Source organism: Danio aesculapii, chromosome 20 (genome assembly GCF_903798145.1).
Source record: "Danio aesculapii chromosome 20, fDanAes4.1, whole genome shotgun sequence".
Classification (NCBI taxonomy): domain Eukaryota; kingdom Metazoa; phylum Chordata; class Actinopteri; order Cypriniformes; family Danionidae; genus Danio; species Danio aesculapii.
Genome location: NC_079454.1, coordinates 38,597,949 through 38,624,657, shown reverse-complemented (window position 1 = coordinate 38,624,657; position 26,709 = coordinate 38,597,949). Strand labels below are relative to the sequence as shown.

General features: G+C 37.1%; 1 protein-coding gene across 1 annotated transcript in view; it reads right to left on the bottom strand.

Annotated features, from left to right (window-relative positions):
- Window positions 1-22,943, bottom strand: part of aig1 (androgen-induced 1 (H. sapiens)) — an 89,178-nt gene extending 66,235 nt beyond the window's left edge. The window contains exons 1-2 of the mRNA XM_056481031.1: window positions 22,580-22,943; window positions 13,725-13,880 (exon numbers count right to left, since the gene is read on the bottom strand). Coding sequence (XP_056337006.1) covers window positions 13,725-13,880; window positions 22,580-22,720 — 297 coding nt within the window. The 5' untranslated portion in view covers window positions 22,721-22,943. The remainder of the gene's footprint in view (window positions 1-13,724; window positions 13,881-22,579) is intronic.
- Between the last annotated feature and the right edge of the window lie 3,766 nt (window positions 22,944-26,709).

The window sequence follows — 26,709 nt, the reverse complement described above, 5'->3', positions numbered from 1 at the left end:
AGTGCTAGTTCTACCAGGAACATGACACGTCACGCATCAGAATAAGTTCCAACCAATAGCCATGAGACACAAGGAATACCTAATTCAATTCAATTAAATTCAACTCATGTTTATCTATATAGCGTTTTTACGATGTAGATTGTGTCAAAGCAGCTTAACGTAGAAGTTCTAGTACATTGAAACTGTGTCAGTCAGTTTTAACTGAGTTAGTTCAGTGTGATTTAAATTTCACTGCTGAAAATCCAAACACTGAAAAGCAAATCCATTGATGCGCAGCGCCACAAGTCCCAAACCAAGCAAGACACTGGCGAGGAACAAAACTTCACCAATTGACGAAGTGAAGGAAAAAACCTTGAGAGAAACCAAGCTCAGTTGGGCACGACCGTTTCTCCTCTGGCCAAACTTCTTGTGCAGAGCTGCAGTCTAGGCGCTGGTGGCTGGAGAACGCCGGACGTCCATCGTGGAGAACTGCAGGAGTGAGTAGGTCACCGGCGGGTGTTCAGACTGGCCCACAGGATCAATGCGGAGACTCATCTGTCACTGGAGTATTTCAGGAATCAGACTCACACTCTCCACTTCTCTATGACCACCACAGCATTAGCTCAGGAACGGGCTGGTCCAGGATTATGTATACCTTGGCATCATTTCTTCACAGGTCTTGGATAGCATCAATGGCGCTGCATAATCTCTAGAAGCCTCGGGATGAGTATACCAAGGTGGAAATATAGAATAAAGAAAGTAATTAGCGTAGCTGCTATTCATAGCTTATTTAAACGTATTTAAACTAATCAGTTCCAACAAATGGCCAAGAGACGCGAGGAACATATAGGTTGTCCTTTCATTTCATTCATTTAGCTGCAGGTACGGATGTTTACCCACCATGCTCCCCACCAACACCAGTTTGGCATTGTCCAGGGGGGTAGGCTTCGCCCTTGCCTTCATCCTCGGCAGACATTGCTAGATCAAAAAAGCTTCTAATTCAAGCCACAGACAGGGTCTCTGCCAAAGAAATCCTATGTTTTGTTAAATGATACCTTTGTCAAATAATACTCATCAAATAAATGTAATTCAATATCATATTTATCTCCCTGGTCTTTCTAGAAGAACTGTTAGTGCTCAGAGAATTAGGTGCTAGATTAAGGGTGAGTGTTTTTTTTTTCAGAGCGTGTGATATTAGTGTTTCTACAGGTGATTTGTCAAGCCCACTGACCCACTATGAAGCACACTTCATAAATGCAAAGTCTTTTTATTTTGTGTGCTGATTGTAAGAACGTGTCCAGTGCAAATGTGCAAAACTGGTGCAAGTGTCCGTTAAAGTGTCAGCAAGATGAGAGAGTGTATTTCTACAGGTGGTTTTCAAGCCCACTCACCTGTATGAGGCACACTCAGTTTGGGGTTGTCTTATGGTGAGGTGGAGGAGAGAAGAGGGGGTCCTGGTTTTGTTCATAGGGGTTCAAGTAAAAATGGGTTTTTATTTGTCGTTTGAATTATATTAGATACAAGCACTTGATGCTCCCGATTGCCTCTGTTGTAAATAAGCAAGGGATAATCAACAGCATGCCATGCGTTAAAGGATTTTAATGAACGACGTGAAGGCGAAGGACCACACAGCATGCAGTGGAGTGCATTAAAATCCTTTAACGCACGGCAAGCCGTTGATTGTCCCGCTGATTCTGTGGTCATTTGCCAAGGTAGGCCTAAGTTTAAAATAGTTTTGCTTTTTGCAACGCAATATTTGTACGAATCTTTGTCCGTTTTTACATGTTAGATTTTCTAGTCCCTCCACTGAATCAGCTGTGACAGGCTGACAGACGGAAAGAGATCATGTGCGTGCTGTTTATACCTGCTAATATTAAGATGTGATTACATCAATCCGATCACAGGTGGACAAATAAGACATTACCAGTCACACCTGAAGTGTGTTTCCAGTCACATTCCCAGTCACACATGGTTCTTTTGTCTACTTCTCTGATGAAGAAGGATCTGTATGTATATTGGCTTTCTCTAAACATTACCTTTAATACTGCGAAAGCTGGGCTACCTACAGCAGAATTTCCACAATTTGCAACTCATAATAAACATACAAATCTTATTAAAAGTACCATATCAATTAAATACGCTTTAGGAATATGTTACTTCATACATTGGCTAATGAAATTAACGACACTTTATTTCCTATCAACTTTAAGCCTTCACACTTTAGTTTTAACATGCTGTTTTATAAAATCTGTTTAACAAATATTTTTGAACATCTAAAGTAAATAAATCGTGTAAATATGCCTCTTTTGAATCAAATTATGAGGCTAGTCAAACTGATCTCATGGATTTTGATCTAACAAAAAGATCAAGTCTATACATGAAATAAAACAATCACAAAGCTGTATCTTATGAAACACCAGTTCCAGGGCACATAAGATGCAGTTTGAAGAGAAAGCAGCCAAAGCCTATTTCAGAAATCTTTGCTGTTGAATATGTAGGGAAATTTTCCAAAAGAAAAAACTTATTGTGAGAGGTAAGAGAACATTCTGCTTTATGTTTCCTCTTAGTCAATTAGTCAAACACGCAGGATCAGTGTAAAATTACATTATTTACAGTCATAAATTAATTATGAAACTTATCTCTGAGATCATCCAAAAAATACACCTAGAACAAATAATAGGTTCAAAAGGTTTGACTTTAAAATAACTACATTTTTGCCAGAAAAACTCTTAAAACTTGATTTTGTGGCATAAATGATGAGTATTTTTCTAATTTTGCAGATTTTCCGTCTGCCATCAACAGTTCTCATTGGTTTCCTGTGCAGCACATGCGAGTTGCTATGGTAAATAGAAATATTTGGGAGAAATTTTTGGCATTTATTTCGAACTGTGATCAAAACTGACTGGAACTACCTGTGCATTTCAATGCACACCCTCTAGCCAATCAGAATCAAGAATTTCAAAAGACCAAGAAATAAAATCATTTAACACACAACAAGCCAATGTTTATCCCCCCTTATTCTACAGGAAATAGCAGACCATCCAGGCAACTTCTATGATCTTTGATTTTTGACATAATAATTCTAGTGTGCAAATTGTGACAAGTTCCAGCTATCAGCATTTTTCAAAATATCTTCTTTTGTGTTCAATGGAACAAAAAAATTCAAACAGGTTTGCAACAAGTGAAGGGTGAGTAAATGATGACAGTTTTTGGTTTTGGCTGAACTCTCCCTTTAATAAAGGGTTATTGCGCCTACATTTTATCTTCAGAGGAACTTCATAACTTTTTAAGACCTCTCACTCCCCGCAAAGCCTTTAAATTGAGCCCATTCCTCTCTCCCAGATTCCCAGCAGGTCTTCCGGCAGACTGCCTGACTCCTGCTTCATGCCAGCACATCTCATTATGTCGAAAGAGTTGAACTCGTCTAATATCCTCTTTGATTCCCTCATCTACAGGACACAATCTCTGCACAAAACCATGACAAGCACTCGAAACAGCCATGAGCACAGCGAACCAACGTACGGAGCTTGTATTTTCATATCAGCAGCACACCATAATTAATCCCATGGAGCTGACTACTTCTTCTTCTTCTTTCTCGCTTTTATCCAGCATTTACTTGGAGCTACAGATGCCTTGTGTGCAAAAGGACAGTCTTAAGATGATGAGGACACCACACATCACACACTATTAAAAACAGGCATTTTGGTGTGGCGCACACAGGCTTTGTAAGGAGCGTTTGAAGTGTTTGGCTCTCCGAGGAGGAATTTCACTTCCCCTGCAGTAATCCTGAACTGCTCCAACGTATTTGCATTAATAGGCCTCATTTATGGGTGTGACAGATTTCTGTTTGGCTTGGGTGTCTCCGATTATTTTGCAGGACTCTTGTTTCCAGTAAGGGCCTGGATGAAGGTTGTCATACCCAAATAAATGGGCGGCACTCTGAGAACTGGCCTTGTGAAAGGAACATGCTGAAGTCTATTTGAAGTATATGTTGGGCTTCATCTTGAAAGTTAATGGTAAATAAGTTTATTTCAAATGGTTTATTTGGCCGTTCCCCTAAATGTCATTGGATAAACCAAATAATACACTGCAAACCTTCTTTATTGTTCAGTCAGAGTATCTGGACCTGGAGACTTTATTTCTTTGGACTGATTTGCTGTATGCTAGGAGAGTATGATATATGAACAATTGACATTGTGATATTTCATTTTACTGCATTATATGTTGCAAATACAAAAGCAAAAAATAAGGAACTTTCAATTAATCACTTTGAAAAAAAATTATAGGTAGCTATGAATATAAATAATAAATAACATCAATTCTTTACTTTTGGACTTTAGTGCAACAGTAAATATAAATATAAATCTAATATAAAAACAAACACCACCTCAGCTTAAAATACCTGGCAGGCAATCCCAAGTTTACATATCTCACAGTTTGCTATGGCAATATTGTCTTCATCAACTTTATAATACCTCCAGACTGCAGACATACTCCGCAGACATTTCCGCTTTAAGCTGCTTCCGTGTTCTACTTTGAGTTCACACTTAGATATGCTTGGCGTTAATTGCAGGTTTGGCATGCTATCCCAGGAGAGAACCCTGAGCTCGGAGATAATTGAGCCCAAGGCTCCCTCCTGGTCAATAAGCTTATAAAGGGGGTCCGAGATCAGGTAGGTTTTGAGACCATCCCTTAGAAAAGGGAGGAAAAGGAGGAGATGGGGTGGAAGTTGAGATTCTTCCAAAATGAAGATGAGGCAGTAGGTCAAAATCGGTCTATTTATTATAAGCTTGGATCAATCTGATTGGATTATTACTGATTACGGATGAGAAACCAGCCATGCTCAATCAGAACACGTGATCCTCTCGAGATTAGTTTGTCAAACTTCACTTAAGGAGTATCGATGTCATGCTGCATACATTGCTGTTTCTGTGTGAAGTCAAGAGTTAAAATGTGTTAAAAATTCATATATATTCGAGTCCTGATCGGGAGGTAACATCCGATTCCAATCGAGTCTAAAACCGTGTGATCGGGCACGATTTCCTATCACGTGATCAGATCTGGACATTCCTACTATCTATCAAAGTAAAAAAAATATATTTTTTTAACAAAGGTAAGTAAACTTTTTGCCTTAAAGGGATAGTTCTTCAAAAATAAAATTTCTGACATCATTTACTCACTCTTCACTCTTCAAAAAAGGTGAGTCCTTCAAAGTCTACACAAGCCGAAATGAGCATTTTGAAATGAGGCGAACTGGCCTACAGAGGACACTTTTCTCGTCACCTAGCAACCGTCACAGCTGCCATTAATAAGCTGTAATAAAATTTGTAATGACATTTCTTTTTAAGTGATTTTAATTTTAAGCAATCTGAAGGAAAAACAAGGTTTACAAAAGCTGGAAATAATTTTCCTTGGATCCATATATGTACACATAAAAATGTTTTGGTTTTTTAATGTGTCTTCAAATATCCAAGTAAAATAAACTTAATTCATACATTTAATTCTGAGTTTTCTTTTAAAACCGTCCTGCTGTTATCAGAGCGCAATTAATCTTGGGATGTTCGAGGCTGCAAAGGATCCACCGGTCGTAACCTTCATTGCCTGGGAAACGAAGGATGCATTTTGAGGCTGCATTTGAAAAACCTTTGAATCTTTTTGAAATGAGACTTTGTTGCACCACGATGACGCAGCACCCTTCAAATGCAAACCTTCGGAGGATGCAGCCTCTGAAAGAGACACAGCTAATGGGTGCCATCAACCAGCATTTTTCAAAATAAAAAACAAACCTTCTTTTGTGTTCAACGACATGAGGGAAAGTAAATAGTGAGGTAATTGTCATTTTTAGGTGAACTAATCCTTTACAGTAAAAGTGACAAGTTGAGTTTGCTTAAAGAAATTGAGTAAAACCCATTGTAACTTGAAACTGTAAGCTGACTTAATTTGTATGATTTTGATCTGTCTGTCTGTCTGTCTGTCTGTCTGTCTGTCTGTCTGTCTGTCTGTATGTCTGTCTGTCTGTCTATCTATCTAGCATGTAAACAATTTTTTTTTAATTGAAATAATTTAAAATGAAAAATGTTTTAAAGAAATACTGTTTCGGCTTTTAAATAATGAACTTTTCATTTAATCATGTTACTTCCTTGATATGTTAATTACTGATAAACAATTTAGTAGCATTTAAAGTTTCAAAATAGTTTCAAAGTTAATCCTATCCCATCCCCCCCCCATTGTAGAATAAGAGCTTTAAGCAGACAGTGCAGATTTTTGTCCCATAGTGTTTCAGAAATTGGGTACCAGCAGGACACATATAGCACTAATAGGTGCCAGGAAATGACCTGGCTAAAGTTAACAAAGTATGCATATCACTCAACCAGTGTTTCTCAACATTACCGTCAGCAGTAATGATGCTCATTGTGACGGCTGTAAGCTGAGCCTCATACCCAGCTCTTAGACCAAGGCCCAGGGCCAAGTCAAGCATCTATTTTGTGTTTGTATATCATGACTGTCTGGCTGATAAGTTTTTTACAAGCTAACAAGGAAGCCTCACTGTCTGCCATCTCATTAAATCCAGCTGAGAATCTGCAAACGTAAGTTCTGCACATACACATCGAGTGATGCAATGGTCAAGACAATCACTATGTATATTATATTAAAAAACAACTGATTACTTTTTATATTACTTTTAATTTTAATAAATAAAAACATTCATTAAAAACATTTTTAAAATCAAATTCTTACCAACTTCAAACTTTAGATTTGTTTAAATGTAGATAACAGGTGCAAAAACTTGCTAAATTATAAAAAATATTAATTTAATTTAATTTAATTTAATTTAATTTAATTTAATTTAATTTAATTTAATTTAATTTAATTTAATTTAATTTAATTTAATTTAATTTAATTTAATTTAATTTAATGTTTTTTCCGCAGTTCAGAACTGGTTTCATATTTTTACACTTTGATTTATTTAATTGATTTTGTTCTGTGATCACCAGCAATGTTAAAGGGATAGTTCACCCCAAAATTAAAAATAACTCACTTTTAATGGGTTCCAAATCATTATGAACTTCCCTTTTCTGATAAACACAAAAGGTTCAAAACCTGTAACCATTGACTTCCATAGTAGAAAAAGGACATACTATTCAAGTCAATAGTTACAGGTTTTCAACATTTTTAAAAATAACTTCTTCCCAGCAGGCACAGGACATCAACATGATTGACGTTGTACCCCAACGTCGTGGAACATTGCATTTTGATTGAAAATGAAAATTGGGTTGATGTCAGAACCCAACGTCAGGCTGAGATCTATGTCCAATGTCAGACAGACGTTGCATTTTGGTTACTTTCCAACGCAACCTAAAAACAAAAATATCAACATCTAATGATATGATACCAATACAACACCAATATGACATCTATCAGATGTTGACCTGTGGTTACTATACCGGACAAATAAAGGACAATATTTGATGTCAATGTGAAGTTGGTTTAAGATGTTGGGTCAGTGTTGGATTTTGGTCACTTTTCAACACAACCTAAAGTCAACAAAATATCAACGTCATTTCAAGTCATTATTGGACGTCAAAATAACATTGTCCTTAGACGCTGGTGACCTAAATCTAACCTAATATTCATTGTGTCTGCTGGGTTTTGTCTTCACCAGATAAAAAACTAACTCAAACAGCTTTGTGACAAGTGAAGGATGAGTAAATGATGACAGAATATTGAGTTTTGGGTGAACTATCCCTTTAAGTGTATTGCCTGTGCCTCTTTTCATTAAAGTGAAATGAGCAGAGTCAGTTTTCTTTCCACTTAAAGTTTAAATCACTTTGACATTGTCATTTGACATCTAACACTGCCTACTAACATTGTGCCATGCAACATTAAAAGATCTTTAGCTGGCCGGAGACAAAACAAGACATTGGTGAGCGCAATTTAAATATTTTCCGTGCAATTATCTGATGGTCATCACGGACACACAAAACAGAAACAACGCCGTGTTTCCTTCTCAACTTTACAGGACGGGGTTTTATTGCCCAGCTGGTTTTGCAACGGTGACAGATAAATGACTGGACATTTGCAAAACAAATAGGCTGTAAATGTAAGACAATGCGTATTGGTGTCTGTAGTCCCCCTATGCAAAGCAGCATGTGTGGATGTGGCCTGATATAGCGGTATGAGAGAATACAGATGCTGTCGGACTTGACCTGCAGGTTCATGCTTTTCCATCAGTTTATCTGCTGTACCTTTTAAGGAATCAGAAGATTCAGTGCTTTGATGCTCTAAATAAAGATCTAAAGGCATTGGATGTTTACTCTGCCCTACAAAGACAACATAGTAAACTTTAGAACGTTATGTAATATGTGCCTTGTGTTTGTTGTTGTATTGTTCAGTGTGCTTGTTTTATTTAGAGACTTTTAAAGGATATATTTAGAAGTCAGAAACTCTTGTTATTAGTGACAATGATAATCATTAAATGAACTGCAACCAGCAACTTGTTTGTGTTTGCACACATAATGTACAAGAGGCTGAATGTGATTCGATACTACAATACTCACAACGCAGTTTGTTTGTATTATTTAATCAGAAGCAAAGTTCTTGGTTTTTTTTTCATTACAAGCTGTTTAAACTTAGGCAAAAAAATAAATAAAAAATAAAATAATAATAGGGCAGCACGATGGCTCAGTGGTTAGCACTGCCACCTCACACCAAGACGGTCGCTGGTTCGAGTCCTGGCTGGGCCAGTTGGCATTTCTGTGTGGAGTTTGCATGTTCTTCCCGTGTTCACGTTGGGTTTCCGCTGGGTGCTCCGGTTTCCCCTACAGTCTAAAGACATGCGCCATAGGTGAATTGAATAAACAAAATTGGACTTAGTGTATGAAGATGTGTGTGAATGTATGGGTGTTTCCCAGTACTGGGTTGTGGCTGGAAGGGCATCTGCTGCGTAAAACATATGCTGGAAGAGTTGGCGGTTCATTGTGCTGTGGCCACCCCTGATAAAGGACTAAGTCAAAGGAAAACAAATGTATGAATGAATAATAATAATAGTTAAATAAAATATATGATATGTAAAAATTCTTATCTATAGTTCCTTTAATTTTACAATGGAAAATGTAGTTCTTTTTCAGTTAATTATGGGATGGTAGATTACTTTTAAATTTGAGGTTATAGATTACTTTTATTTACCAACACTATAAAAAAATGGCTGAATTCCACACAATCGATTTTTGTTGGGGCAACGTGAAGAAATTTAGTTAGCTTATTAGTTTTTACAAATTTAAGTGGATTAAACATAAAACAATTAAGCTGTCCCCCCAAAAAACTCAAGAATTTTTGTTTCAACTCATTTTAATTAAGTAGCTTGAACAAGCAACATAATGTTTGGAGTGAAGAACGCATTAAATAGATTAAAAGTGACAGTAAAGATATTTATGTTACTAAAACATTTCTATTTTTAAATAAATATTCTGAATATTTTATACTTGTATAATTTTTGACAACAACAAAAAATCATATGATTATTAACGCCAAAAACAGTTGTGCTGCTAAATAACATTTTTTAATTACAGAAAAACTGCATATTAGAATCACGTAACACCAAAGACTAACATAATAATGCTGAAAATTCAACATTGCCACCACAATAAATAAATGACGTTTTTAAATATATTTAAAAAAATTTAAATGACTGTTTTACTACAGAAGGTTCATTCCATTGTGGCAACCCCTGATAAAGCAGAGAATACGCTGAAAGAAAATTAGTGAGTTTCCCAGTACTGGGTTGCGGCTGGAAGTGTATCCGCTGAGTAAAACCAACTCAATCTCATCTTTTAGGATCTCATTCTCACAATTTAGTATGATTTGCTCATCCGGTTGGGTTTAGGGGGGAGGTTCGGTGCCATGCCTCCTTTTTGAAATAATACATTTTCGTTCAACTGAACTCGTACGAATTTGTATGAATTAGCCACTAAACTGACAAAGCGTAAAATAGTAACATTTCCTAGTGAGATCAGGCTGGTAAAACAAAACCGGAAAGTTGACTCAGACTCAAACTCAACTTTATTATCCCTTTTAGGGAAACTAAAATTGCAGCAAGGTGCTGTAACACAGGCGAAGTTCCATGTACACATTAACAAAATATTACAACACAACATACAATACATTATTTTGTAGGTGTATCTCCCTCCGCCCTGGACTCATTTAATTACCTAATTTATTTAATGATCGCCATTATAAAAGAATTTCTATTTCTATTTGTCCTGCAAATAGGAACTCTAAAACGACGTCCTGATGGCAGCAGCTGAAACACAGAATACGGTACAATGGGTGATCCAGGGTGCAAAGGATACCCCGAGCTCTCTTTAAAATATAATTATGGTAAATTACCATTAGACCAGTTTGGTTAAAACTGATGATCTTGCCTGCCACCTTCACCAGGCTACTCAACCTGTTCTTATTTGACACAATCAGGACACAACAATTTCATTGTCTAAGCCTTTAATATTTGTTGTGCTGGGGGTAAGAGACCCCTTCCTGTCATCTTTCACCATGTCTTTTGTTTTATTTACATTCAACTGGAGAGAAAATCTATCACACCAGGAAGTAAATTCTTCCACAACAGGACCATGTCCCAAATCCTGATCGTGGAGGAGACTCACAATCACCGAATCATCTGCTTATTTTATGATATGACAGTTCCAGACAATTAGAAGAATACATGATGAACAGAAGAGGTGAGAGGCAACAACCTTGCGGGGACCCAGTGGAACAATACTGAAATTCAGAAAGAGCACCACTGACTCTGACACACTGTAGACGTCCTACTAAAAAATCCAGAATCCATCCACAAATATTAAGGTCCAAGTTAAAAAGAGAAATTAATTTCTTAAACAACACAGATGACTTCACAGTATTAAAAGCAGAAGAGAAATCAATAAACAACAATCTGGCATGGGTCTTAGACTTTTCCAGGTGATTAAACAGGTAATTTTAGTTGAGTTGGTGGGTCAGTCTGCTGTGGCGACCCCTGTATAATTAGGGACTACAGGTTGCTTTATACTTCTGAATTAAGTGCACGTGTATGCTTCGTCACAGCCTGTGCGTGCTTGCATAGCCCTTGCCATGGCTGACGTGCACGACGTGTAGCGCAAGCTCTGTGATTGGTCAGCTTGGTAGTGCTGACGAGTGTGGGCAGGACCGAAAGCCACTGGAGCGAGTGTTTACAAGTGTTGAGTCCCGTGAAGTAGCTCTAGATGGAAACTGTTTTGTGTTTACTTTACGATTAAAGTTGTTGCACGTCCGCCGATTCCCGCCTCTGCTACTAGCTACTTGTACATGAATGTGCAAAACACCCATGAAGAAACTCAACACAGAGGAACATAAAAACCTCACTGCCAGCTAGTGTTTCGGGAAGTGTTATTGCAGAGCAACACAAACAGCGTGCAGAGGTATAAATGCAAGACTGTGCAAGGCAGGCGCCGTGGGTCACTCCGATCACTCAACGCAGAAGTATAAATCATACTTAAGCTGAAGGAAAATGAATGAATGAATGAAAATGCGTTAGTAAATACTTTACAACATTTGTAATCAAATCAGCACAGCCTTAATGAGTATACAGATGTCACTACTTTAATTTGTTCCCTTTGTCGCCGTTCATACCGCGACGGTGGCGGTAGTTGATGCGCCAGCAGCTTTTGACCGCTGGGTGGCGCTTTAACCACAGATTTTCAGCTTTGCCTTTTTACAATACTAAATAGACGGTTCTGTATGTGTACCTTATGTGATGTGATGTGTTCAATAATAATATAATTTTGTTTTAGTTTTCTTAGTAATAAACATGCTTTTACACTATACTGTATGTTTTAGAAAAGATACATGGTGAGAAGTATAGCCATATGCAAAAAGCAAATATAAGAATTAAGTTCTTTAGCCTTTATAGTGCCCTATTAAATTGAAAATAATTTTTCGATTTCTTTGACCACAGTGTTTCCTCTAGGATTTTTGCCAGCTGTGGCGGCAGACTCTGTTGGGCATTTTACACAGATTTGCCAACTACATGTGGCGTTATTTCATTGACAAATGTCGTGAGCGCAGTATTAAGTCGAGATCGTATTCATGTAATAACCTACGAGCATGTCAATCGTTTTCCTCTGCTCCTCGCTGATTACCTCTGCTTGTGCACAAAACTTCTTGCGCGCCCACAAATAAACGCTGCTGAAGTGTGATTTAGTGCGTTTATGTAACGAGTATGTCTCCAACATTTATTAGACTTGCTAGGAATATTTATGAATGTCTCTAACAGACCTACAGAGCGGCATTAATGCATCCTGAAGTAAAGTGAAACGGCTATAAACTCCAGCAAGATAAAGTCATTGTATGCAGAACCACAGACCTTTATCTATAAATAAAATATAACTCTGGAAACTGTGTTCATCATAACTGAAAGCTACGCTGTGTTTGCTGGCCTCAGGCATCACGCACCTATCTGTCAGTCAGTTAGTCAGTCTGTCAGCACGTCACCTTAAAGGGTTAAACAAAGAATGCACAGCACTACTGTTACAGAAGTTTGCGCTGTTATAATTTACTTACCTTTTAATACGTTTTCAGTGCGATTGTAACCCGCTATTTTAAAAAAAAATGAATATTTTGAATTAAAAGCTGTAATGTAGCCGTGGGGGTGTGGCACCCCGCCATGGAAGAATGAATGTAGTGGAAACCATGGACCATCATGGCAATGTTATAACCTCAAATCTTAAATGTGCGCATATGAAAACCGTGGCACAGCACACACTACAAAATCATATTAAGATTATCATGCCGGTGGAGCACATCACCTGATTGTGAACTTGTGATCACCTGAACTTACTTTATCAGTAGGCTATTTATTATTTATTACAGGCTGTGTTACAAATATTTGACCATCTGCCACTTCATGTAAAACACTCTCATGCACTCAGAACTAGTGGCAGTTATGAATTAAATAAATGGATAAGAGACTTCTTTTAACAATCTCACCGACTTCAAACTTTTGAACAGTTGTGCATGAAATAAGATGTCATTGAAAACGGCAAAGTTGCAAAAAAAATCAAGCCATCGGACATGCGTTAGCAAGAAGTATTTTACCTTTGGCACCCTCTACAAATGTGCTCAACACACAACCCTCCTCTTTCTTAGATGCCCTGAATGATTGCTCAAAACAAGTTTTGAATAGTTGCCTCTGTTTTTTTCTGTGGTTTCAGACATCGTAATGCCAATGACATCTGTGGGAGGGGAAGGGCAGCTTCAGACAAAGTCTTGCATTCATGTAGCGTTGCAGTACTGTTTTTTTTCTTTCCCACAGATTAACAATGGAACTTGATGGCTCATAGAGTTTACAGTACGTTCACACACTTTAAACTAACCGCACAATAAGTCACTGCCAGCCCTATGCTTTTGTTGGGTTTCTGTGTACAAAAAAATGTCCCATGTTTGCATACAACGCTTATGTAAAGTAAATGAACTTCTCAAATCTTTAGTTTTTGCATGGTTTCGCTTTGCCTTATTGGCGTTTATATTCAATTTCGATCCAATTCCCTGTGTTGATTCTAAGCACTGATGTTATCTGAACATCAACATACCGTCATTGAGCCGACAGGCCTGCTCGCAATCTCTGGATATGAGTCCAAGTAACACAAATAAAGTGTATTTTGACTGATCTCGGCCAATTAGTTTATGTATGCAAAATGACAAATCTGACTTATACATACCACCCCGACGGGAAAGGCCAGAACGGCCATCATCCAATCACGTAAGCCAATCAGCTTCCTCAGCTGTCTCTCTTGCTCCATACTGGCGCTGCCTTTTGTCAAAAGGCTCGATAGGTCAGTCAGGACACACACTCCGAAAAACACCGCCTGAATAACCTGAGATAGAGAATCATAGTGTACTGGTTAAAAGACAGTAAATCAAAGCACATGGTATTTTTTGTAGGTTCACAATTAAATTGGCATGTACTGAAGTTAAATGCAGATAACAAATCACTGTTGATCACATTCATGGGTTAAATTCTCAAATTAACCACTCTCTGCAGCATCACAACAGATACAAGTGATTTGAAACTATTTGTGCACAATAAAATACTTAATTTGGTACTCACGCACCATTGAAATGAGTTGAAACAACATAATTCTTCATTTTTGGGGGGACAACTTCATTGTTTTATGTTCATTTCATTTTCCTTTGGCTTAGTCTTCACAGTGGAATGAACCACCAACTTATCCAGCATTTGTTTTACACAGCGGATGCCCTTCCAGCTGCAACCCAGTACTGGGAAAACATGCAAACTCCACACAGAATGCCAACTCGAACCAGTGACCTTCTTGCTGTGAGACGACAGTGCTAACCACTGAGCCACTGACACTATTTCATGTTAATTCCACTTAAATTTGTAAAATGATTAAATTAGCTTTGATCTGTGTTGGGACAACTTGAAGGAATTGTGTGGAACAAAGCATCTTTACATGACTTAAGAAGTGTGGGTACTAACTTATATACTCTCTCAGCTCTTTAGGAGCTTTTTGAATAGACAAATACATACAAAAGCCATAAAAACGTTAGTAGGTATTCATATGGATGTAGTCGGTTATATCTCGAGTGAACAAACAGTTCATTTAAAAAACAAAAAAACATGCATATCAGTGTATGGACCCGTTTCATGAGCCTGTTCTGACATGTTTAATGGTCATCAGCATCTTAAATCCTTAAAAAAGGTTTTAATGTTTACTTTTTAAAAAACTTATGAATATTTATATACATTTCTGTATGTATTACATCATCTTTGCTTCAATTTACAAAAAACAAATTGCAGCTTGTGCGAGGCATTTCTAATGCAGCGTCTATGGGCAGGACAGTAAATCACATGCTTTTCTCTCATCTGTCTCGCACAATTTGTTTCCTTTTTCTAAAAGTCTTGATAACACCATCATGGAGTTTTTCTTTTATTATTTGAGCAAATAAGACTGTACATTTTTTTTGTTGTACTCTCCCATTCACTGCGCTCTAAGTTTTCCCAACTATGACAACTACTGAGAAACCTAGTAATGTGAAAAGGGTCTATTGGGTAACTGTATCAGCTGCTTATGTGACCTTCAACTGTTTATCAAACTACAAAAGACAAACTTGAATGTTTAAAATTCACTGAAAACAAACTGTAAATGTTATTACTTAGAGGTTTTATCTTGTTTCTAGTCCAAATATAAAACAGTTCTTAAATCTAGAGCCATTTTCTAGACAAATTAAACTTATTGTCTTGTTTTCAGTCAAAATTAAATGAGTTTTTCTAAAAACAAGCAAAATAATCTGCCACTGGGTAAATATATTTTAGCATTGTACATGTATAAATGCAAAACATTGTTTACTTCATTCTTTTCACTGTTCATTTGTGTCTTTGTCTTAGTGATGTTTTATAAACAAATTTTTGAGGAGAAAATTTGGGGAGAAGCAAGTTTGAAAAGGCTAATTTATTATTGACAATCATTCAATTATCCAATCACCTTAGGACCAAACCCGGTCACACTTTATTTTGATGGTTTGTTCGTTGAATTGCATCTACATACCAACTAATTCTCATTAGATTATAAGTAAACTGTTAGGCTGGGGTTAGGGTTAGTGTAAGTTGACATGTACTTGCTAAGTTTTTTATAGTCAGTTAAATGTCTGTTGAATAAGCAGTGTCAACAGATTTTAAGCAGACAATCTACTAATACTCAAATGGACCATCAAAATAAAGTGTTAATCCAAACCCCTATGAATAGTCAAACTCAAAATTGGTTCAAAACCAATCTTGTATTGGAGCCGTCTTAAATCCCTTTTAACAGCTGCCTATTCAGTCTAATATTTGTGAGTGTGAACTTATTATTTTTTTTTATTATTATTTTACTAGTGAGTTATTAGTAATGTTTGCAATTGAAGAATGACAGCACAAAAAGGTGTTACAAAACCTAGATATTTCACAATATTTAAGAGAAACCCAACAAAAGAAAAGACAGTTCACTGGAAGTGGAATTTATGTTAAAAATAGCTGTATATGATCCTGTTAAGCAATTTTAAAGTCAAGAAATGACCATGAAATGTCTGATGGCAACACTTGATATTTTTTTATTAATCAAACCTTATATTTAAAGCCTTAAATGAAAAAGAGCAGAAGCGAACTAAATGCGGTTAGGTCCATATTGTTTAGAGAAATAACTAAGAAATCAAATTTTCTTTTCTTTACTTTTTTTTGAAGGCCTCTCATTGACATACAAATCAAAGCTGTCTTTTGAAAGGAACACAAGGAGAAGTTGAAGGGAAACTTGATGAAAGCCATGCATTCATCTTTGGTTCTCTCAAAATAGCATACGAATATTTCTAAGTGCCATCATTTTCCAAGAGCAAACAAACTCAGATCACAGGAAATGGAACAATATGCAGATACAGTTGACAAGCTGTAAAATGTCTCTACAAATGACAGGCTGCAAGAAAACCGTCACTGGAATCATTTAATATACAACCTTTCCTCTATAACCTACTTCTCGTCTTAAGCTAATATGTCTTTTTTTTATACAGCCCATTTTCCATTAGTGAACATTCTTGATGAGAGCGTTAGGAGATTGCTTTGACATTAATTTAAGATGGGAAGACATTATGGAATTATGAGGGTTTCTTTATTATATCTCCTCATGCAAAAAAAGTCTCCCATTAATACACTGTTTAATATTTCATTCCTCATTATCTTTCTGCTCCTAAATTTGTTTCCTGGTGTCTGAAGACAGGAGAAGCCCTACTATAAGGCTTCATATAAAATGCTAGATTGGTCCAAAACCAATCTTTTATTGGAACCGTCTTAAATCCCTATTACCAGCTGCCTAAATGATCTATTTTTCTTACTCTACCCTCACCGATGCTTTTAATCTTCAGCTAAAAATGGACATCCACCCTTTTCTCACATCATTTGAGAGTTAAAAAACAGCCATAGTGCGAGCACATGAAGCCAATAGAAGCATAAAATCATTTATAAGCTATACAAAGTCTTATTTTGTGCTTATAAACGACCACAAGGATTCCTGGACTGAGACTCAAGTCTCCATGAAATGCAGTGAATTGCTTGTTTGAGGCTGGGAATGCTAATAATTGGCTAACAAACAACTGCTGTACAGTATAATGCAGAAACAGTAGCTTTCGAAACTACAAAATTAAGATGCTGCGTTCACGTTAAAATAAATGTACAACTTGATTTTCATTCGGCTAAGTCCCTTATTTCTCAGGGGTCACCACAGCGGAATGAACCACCAACTATTCCGGAATATGTTTTACACAAAGGATGCTCTTCCAGCTGCAACCCAGTACTGGAAAACACCCATACACTTCCACATTCACACACACTACGGCCAATTTAGTTAATTTAATTGACTTATAGTGCATGTCTTTGGACTGTGGGGGAAACCGAAGCACCCAAAGGAAACCCACGCAAACACGGGGAGAACATACAAACTCCAATTGTGCAACTTTTTCTAATAAATCGTTTCATCTGCTGTGCCTTAAAGGGACAGTTCACCCAAAATGAACATTCTTTCATTATTTAGTCACCCTTAACTTGTTCAAAACCTCTTTGAGTTTTTACTGAAAAGAGAAGATATTTTTAAAAATGCTGGAAGCTGGCACCCATTGACATCCATAGTAATTTTGTTTTCCTATTATGGAAGTCAAATGGTGGGGCAGCACGGTGGCGCAGTGGGTAGCACATTCGCCTCACAGCAAGACGGTCGCTGGTTCGAGCCCTGGCTGGGTCAGTTATCATTTCTGTGTGGAGTTTGCATGTTCTCCCCATGCTCCGGTTTCCCCCACAAGTCCAAAAACATGTGGTATAGGTGAGTTGGGTAAGCTAAATTGTTTGTAGTGTATGTATGTGAATGAGAGTGTATGGATGTTTTCCAGTGATGGATTGTAGCTGGAAGAGCTGGAATTCCGCTGTGGCAACCCCAGATTATTAAAGGGACTAAGCCGAAAAGAAAATGAATGAATAAAGTCAATTGGTGCCAGTAACCAGCATTCTTCAAAATATCTTCTTTTGTTTTCAACAGAAGATACTTATAATGGTTTAAAACCACACAAGGAGGAGTAAATGATCCCTTTATAGCCAACGTTCACTCAAAATGAAAACACTGCTATTAATGGATCCTTTTCGAGAGATGGTGAAGATGCTTTCAATGGTCATCAGATTATTAAATCCTTGAACAGTTTACATTATTTGATAAAAAAAAAAACATATGCAGATTTATAAAGTGATACTTGGCATTACATCATAACTGCAGCTTCACGAATTCACACTTAGCTGATGATTGATTATAAAGCTTGTTTGGCATGCTGTCTTGGAGAGAGCCCTGAGCTCAAAAGATCCTCGAGCATGGGGCTCTCTCCCGTTTGCAAGGCGAGAGGGGAGTTTGAGCTCAGGTAGAACTCGAGAACTCCCCTGCTGTAAAAGCTAATGAACAGATGTGATTGCTCTTAAGAGATAACTACTTACTAGGAGCATGTCTATGGTGCTGATTTGGATTAGTCAACTAACTTGAGTTGCATGTTTTTGGATGGTGGGAGGAAACTGGGGGACCCGGGGGAAACCCATGCGAGCATGGGGAGAATGTGCAAACTTCGCACAGAAACATCGGCTGGTTTGGTTATGACCAGAACCAAAGATGTTCTTGCTGTGAGGCAACAGTGCTAACCACTGGGCCACCATGCCACCCATCTAGGGAAGGAGGAGGAGTAAGGGTGGAAGGGGGGATTCTTCAAAATGAAGATAACTGTGGTAAGAAACCTAGGGCATTTATAGTGCCTTAGTCTGATTGGTGAATGATAAATTGGATAATGCAGGAGCAGCCGCAAGCAATCATAAGCACGGGATCCTCTTGAAATTAGTTTATAAATAAACTTCACAAATTAAAAAAAAAATAGTTAATGCTTAGGCGAGGTGTTTCTAATGCAGAATTTTCTGGCCGGCATTATCAGTCTCACACATTTTTTTCTTTTTCCGAAAGTCATGATAACACTATTGTGGAGATATTTGAACTATAGTATTTGGTATAGTATTAGGCACTCTCCTATTCACTGCTCTCTAAGTTTACCTATCTATGATGACTTCCAATGCTGAGAAAGACAGAAATGTGAAAAGGCATGTCATGGTTTTGCGATCGATCAAGTACGATGCGATCCTGCACGCAAAAAAAAAAGTTACATAATTTTACCCAATAGAAGGGTTAAAAATTGGGTTGCTATGTTGGGTCAATCTGAATATTTATTGAAATGCATAACAAATCACCTAGTTGGGATATAATTTCTGTTTGTTGGGTTAACCTTATTGACCCAATTGATTGGGTTAAAATAACCCAACAGCAGGTCGGTGCTGAACCAACTCACCATTGGGTTACCTGTTGGGTTATTATTAACTCTACTGTTTTAAGTGAGTGGATTAACATCTATGTTGATCCTGGAACATGATTTTTCAAAATGTAATCCATGCCCATTCCCTACCACCCAAACATAACTGCAAATTAATCCCAAAATTAGAGGAGAATAATTGTTGGATAACACTCATTTAGAAGTGCAAAACCCTAAACTTAACATAAAAGCAAACATATCCCTTAATTCTGATTGGCTGATTGGAATGTTGTTCCAGGATCAACATAGATGTTGATCCAGGAACATGTTCTACTTGGTAAAATCAAGTTAGGGGTGTGAAAAGGGTCTATTTAATTTACTTAAATTTCTTGCACACACTTCATTAGACTTCATTGCATCATAAGGAGCCATGTGTAATAATTCTGTGTTCCCTGTATATTTTTTGACCCTCATACAGTGTATGTGCCAGTAGCTGTTGACTTGCCTTATACGAATCACCAAGGACTACAATTTCTGCAAAAAATCTTCTTTAATGTTCTGCTAAAAAAAATCTTCTAAATCTCCTAAAAAAAGCACCTACATCTCCGACAGCCTGAGGGTGAGTAAATTAACAGCAATTTTTCATTCCGGGAGATCAAAGATTTTATAATTAAAGTTGCAAAGCATTCGCAAAAATATAGGCTGCCTTTCATCACGGTAATGATACACTCCGAAAACCTGTGCATCTGCGCTAATTAAACCCTGCTAATTAATCCATGGGTATCTCACTGTCGGATCGCTGAAAGCTTTCGGCCACACTTGACCAGGCACTTCCTGTATGACACAGAGAGCTCAGCTTTACGCCAGGCTCCTCAAGTGTCCTATTGTGGGAATGGAAATCCAAATCTGAAGCCCTACATTTAATCATTAATGAGGCCTGGTGAAAACATAAATGCCCTGAATCACAGTGGAACAGTTAACACAATGATAGTCACTCAGAGTGTTAATAAATGTAGTAGCTTGTGCTATAGTGGAGTAGATCGGTTTTTGGATATCACAGGGCGAGTATTTGATCCAGACGTGCTTGCATTTCTCGCGCCAGGATGAGATAATCTGCTTCTCTGAACATGACGTGTTTATCGTCTGATCTAATATTAGTTTCAGACAGCCTCATCATCCAGGTTCATTATAGCAGTGTTATGAGTGGTGTCAAGAGGTCCTTAAATGCTGTCATAATTAATCATTATACTATTACACAAAGCAGCACAACAATACATCACTTTGCTAGCTCTCTATAGTTGGATAAAAGTAAGTCCAGTTCTTATGGGTTTAGGGACTATGAAAGACAGTTTAAAAATGCTACATTTACATAAAGATATGTGTATAAAAGCTACATTTATGAAAAGAGAATACATGTTAGTTTACTTTTAAATACATTATAAAATGTGTCCTGTATTTTATTCTAAGCAAAAAATAATGATGTTACAAATTGACTAAATTAATGTTCATATTGTATATACACTCACCGGCCACTTTATTAAGTACATCTTACTAGCACTTGGTTGGATCCCTTTTTTGCCATTAGAACTGCCTTAATCCTGAACTGCAGGAGACCGTCTTGATCATGTCTACATGCCTAAATGCATGGAGTTGCTGCCATGTGATTGGCTGATTAGAATTTTGCGTTAACGAGCAGTTGGAGAGGTGTACCCAATAAAGTGGCCAGTAGGTGTACAATAACAAGAACTATTAAATATTTTAATTGATGTACAGAAGACACACACTAATATGTCATTTCGTTGTGACAATAGTTTAAATACAAAAATCTTTATATCTAAAAATAATTATAATAATGTCACATATTTAGAAAAAGTAATGATTGGATTACACTAAAAAAATATTAATATTTGAAATAACTTTCTAAATTCTTTCATTAATTTTCTTTTCGGCTTAGTCCCTTTATTAATCTGGGGTCGCCACAGCGGAATGAACCGCCAATTTATCCAGCATATGTTTTACGCAGCGGATGCCCTTCCAGCTGCAACCCATCACTGGGAAACATCCATACAAACTCATTCACACACATACACTTCAGACAATTTAGCTTACCCAATTCACCCACAGCACATGTCTTTGGGCTTCTGGGGGAAACCGGAGAACACGGAGGAAACCCACGCGAACACGGGGATAACATACAAACTCCACACAGAATAGCAACTGACCCAGCCGAGGCTTGAACCAGCGGTCTTCTTGCTGTGAAACAATCGTTCTACCCACTGTGCCACCGTGACACCACTTTCTATTTTATTTTTTTAATTATACAATTATGATGAATATATAAATAATGCATTTATTTTGATAAAGTATGAATTTTAATAAGTGTATTAAATTAAATTCAGCATCTCCTTGCTCAATAAAACTTTTGAGTGTACATATATGTTAATTATGGTCTTGTTGCTGGAATCCTAGATTAAAGATGTAGAGAGAAAACATAATAACTAGTATTATGAAACAAAGCATGAAGTACGTTTAAAAAGCTCTATCCACAATAATCCTAACACATCCGTATACAGAACATATCTGTGCGTGAGATTATTCCCAGGCATAAATGAAAAAGAAAAAAAAAACTAGCAAACAGCGCACTGGAACAGATGTGGAAACGTGAAGTGTAACAAAACAACTTTTATTGCTATTTAAAAAATCACTGTTCAAAAAAAAAAAGAAAGGGGGGAGAAAATGGGCTGTTTATATGGAAAACATGAGTCATTGGCTCACAGACTGTCATAACAGTCGAAGCGTATGTGCGTGCGTGAGTGCGTACAGATGCTGGCGCCTAATGTGACCTGCATTCACTCTAACAGATGGAGCCAGAACAAAAGACAAGGATGCTGCCGTTTACATCCAAAACTGCAAGTGCATCCTTAATTTATCTTCATAACTATTCAACTGATCGCTGTTCAGCGCGCAACCCTTCAGAATACGCTTCATTATTCATGAGATGCGCGATATTAAAAGCATGACGACATCATCATCACAGATTAAAAAAAAAATGGTTACGTCATGCGATTAACGTTTAATGATCGGTAAACATGACGTAAGACTACTCGTGTTGGCGTTTGGACTCGTTTCGGCATAACAGGGGCCTGATAATGCATTATGGAGAGAAATATAACCAGGCACTGCATGGGAACGATGCACATGCACTTACCAAATCTATGAACGTAAGAAACTTCCAGCTACCGCCGTATGTTTGATGCGCGGGCATGTCTATGGCTTTGTAATTGCAGAGGATGGAAAAATAAGAGAGGAGGATCGCTACTCTGAGGATCTGTGATGGGATGAGCGCCATTTTCCTTCCCCCGTCGTATTTCCGTGTGAGGAAATGTCCTGTCGACGGAGGGATGCTGCTGTGCGGTGGGGAGGAGGAGGAGAGGAGAGGCCGCGCGGATCCGGTAAAGATGAGGCTGGAGGCGGCGGATGTGCGCGAGAGGCTGTTGCTATAGGAACAAGCATTGCTGTGTCTGTGTGTGTGGAACAGCAGCTTGAGTGTCCCTGTTGTTGGTGCACGCGCATGCTCAGTGGTTTGAGATGATTAATTTCGTTTCTTTTCAAATAAAGTCCTAATATGCTTTAAAATGTTAAAAACAACAACAACAAAAAAAAACAACAACAATAAAAAACATCAGTTGTATTCCTTTGTGTGTCAGATATTAGTTTTTTTTATTTTAAAATGTAAACATTTGTTGGGATATACTGATATATAGTTATATATCTCAGGCCCGTAGTCACGGGGGGTTTGGGTCCACTGACATAGGTCCAGAATTTGTCCCATACATAAGCTTATTTGTCCTATTTTTACCGCTATTCCATCATAAATTGTGAAAACAACCCATCAAAGAAGGCTTTAAGACCAAGAGGAGTCCTTTGTTACTGTCGTGACTTTAGCTAATCAGTTTTGGCCAACATCTGACGAAAGTTAAATCATCTTTCACTACTGACCAACTGTATTGACTGCTTTGACACATTCTACATTGTAAAAGCGCTATACAAATAAAAGTGAATTGAATTGAATTGAATATTAGCAGTGGGACATAAATAACAGTGTTACTTTTGTCCCACAGGAACTTTTAAACATGATTTACTTTTCAACTGAAAAGCTCAGACATTTCAAACTCAAGGCTGTGTTATTGCACTAAATAACCTGTAAATTGATCATTTTGTGAAACACAACTTATAATAAGGAAAAAAAGAACTACTACAATAATTTACTTTTTGCATTACAATTTTTTAATTTGGCGCTAACTGTGCAACACGGTCCCGAAATCAGCTGATGTTTGGCAGCTCAGTCAAGGGTTGCATGCTGAATGTGCTGTTATAGCCTGAAAACCAAATGTTGTCAGAGCTTCGAGAAAATCACTTTGTTACTTTCGTCCCAAGTTACTTTTGTCCCCGCTCTCATTGAAATTGACCAAAAACTATTGAATGAAATTCCTGCCTTAGGATCCTTTTGAAAAAGATTTTTGATCCATTTCAAATCTTGACTACTGTACTACAGTTTATTTATTTGGTTAATGATAATATATTTGTTTTAAAAAACAAATCTTAAAACTACAATATTTTCAGTGTGTACAAAAGTGGTCAGCACTGATAAAATGCATTCATCTGAACAAAATAAAAGTGGATAATATAGAATTACTTATATGTAACAACTCGCATCTCTAATAATATAATATAATATAATATAATATAATATAATATAATATAATATAATATAATATAATATAATATAATATAATATAATATAATATAATATAATATAATAGTGCATGGCGACGCAGTGGCGCAGTAGGCAGTGGTGTCGCCTCACAGCAAGAAGGTTGCTGGTTCGAGCCTCAGCTGGATCAGTTGGCCTTTTTATGTGGAGTTTGCATGTTTTTATTTTTAATAAATTTGCAACAATTTAAAAAAAATCTTTTTTTTTACATTGTCATTATGGGGTATTGTGTGTAGAATTTTGAGGAAATAAATGAACTTTATCCAGTTTGGAATAAGGCTGTAACATAAAAAAATTGAAAAAAATGTGTGTATGTATATGTCTGTCTGTCCCAATGTATCTTTTGACTTAAAGCCTGAAATATGACATGACAACTTGCGTCTCCTACATTTGCTCATTCAACTGACAGTCCGAAAAATAAGGCGAATAAGCATTACAGTACATTTTCAATATCAGGAATAGCCACCACAATATGATAAAGCACAGACTATATAAATAATCCTTCCAAAACATAACCCTCCAAGCCCCGTCAAAAGGGTTTTACTGTAACCTATAATTGGCCATTTGAGTCCATCACTGTTTGAGAGATGTCAGACAGTAGCAGACCAACAAAAAAGTTGCCCCATAAAACCTACATTATGATACAATAAGGGGCTGCCAAAGAGGTTTACAGTGGAAAATCCCCTGCCACAGGCACACAAATGATTCCCAGAACTAGCCATTAAGAGTAAGGAGGAATGAGGATTAAACAGCTATGTTTAATGTACTGACTGCACAGCATTGCAAGGGCCAGCATGATTTGTGTGAACTTATATGTCTCAGTTTATCCTTATATTACCTGAGATAAGGTCATTTTTTAAGATCGAGGGATAATAGGTATAGCATGCACAACTTTAGCTACTGTACGGTTATATGTTTAGTCTTACTGTCACATACGCCATAATATCTTAGCCAGATCCACTGATTACCAACATGAACCAAAACAGAAATCTGAGTATTGGCTAATACAGATACTGATATGATACCAGCTCAGCTTTTTGAATAATGTAGAATTTAGGTAACACTTTAGGTTAGGTCAGGATTCACGGTATTGCAGTTTTTCCCAGTTACTTAAGTACATTTCTCAGATCAGAATTGAAATTCTCAAAAATACCTGTCCAATCCTTACATCATGTCACTTGTGCATATCAAAAAAGCAGTTTCTCATTCCTTTGAACAAGTTTCAATTGCTTTTGTACATCCATGCAAATGATTATGTGCAATTCTCTGCTGTTTCCTACTTTATCAATTGCTAATGTCATGTCGATAAAAATGTATTTTTTTGGTCTCTGTTGAATAGTCTCACCCCCCACAACATTTAATTGTCTGTTCATAGCATGTGTTTACAAATGGCTGAACAAGTTGTCATAATATTTTGTCGTAATGCATTTTCTATACATTTACATTAGACATTTTTCTAAATCAGCCTAAAATTGGTAAATTACTCCGAGGTGAATCTCAAATTTTTTTTAATGAAGGTGCATCTGAAAGGAGATTGTTCTATGTGCACATTTCTACTTTTGTTTTGTTTTTCCTTTGTGCTATGCAGTGCTGTCTTTTGATTTTCCTGTATCACAATGACATAATCTGGCAACAAATTACAGTACAAACGGCCAAAACACTACATTTTGCCACAGTTTACATCAGAACACCCCTCCAGAGTACAATGCTATACTGACAACATGACTAAGCAACTTGACTGTCTTATCCGTACACAATGACACAAGGCACTTGTCATTCTGAAGGCACTGACACGTTCATTGACGCAGAAATTTAGGTTTGAGAGATGAACTAAGGATTTTGAGCAGGAGACTGGGTTTTGCTGGTAATTTGTATGCGTTGTTTTGAGAATTGCACTTACTGTTTTGCAAATTTCAATTCTGATCTGAGTAATGTAACAAAGCAACTGAGAAAAACTGTAACAAACCAATTACTAACACTACTAAATTAATAAACTACTTATTAACTGTTATTAATAGTTAGTAAGGAAGAAGTCAAGTTTAGGTTTTGGGTAGGATTAGGGATAAAGTATAAGATCATACTTTATAACTTCTAATGAACATTTAATATCTTAATAATAGGCAGGTACAGTAATAAGCCAATACACTGTAAACCCTAATAAGTTAAGACTACTCAAATGATTTGAGGTAAGTGATTCTCGACAACTCAATTAACTGAGTTGAACCAAAGTCTCTTCATTGAATTAACTTAAATGTTTAATTATAGATAACTTAAAGGGCACCTATGGTGAAAAATCTACTTTACAAGCTGTTTGGACAGAAATGTGTGTAAGTATAGTGTATAAACTGTCATATTGGGCTGAAATAAACACACCCAGTCCTTTTTTTTTCAAATTTAACAACATAAAAACGGTGGACCAATTGGAGCGGTTTTCAGATCGACTGCAACTTTACATAGGACTGCGGTCCCCCCGCCCACCAATATTGATTGACAGCTGTGTGTATTAACATGTACCGGTAGTCACATGTATAATCATATCAACAAGAGAGGACGAGCGCAAAGCA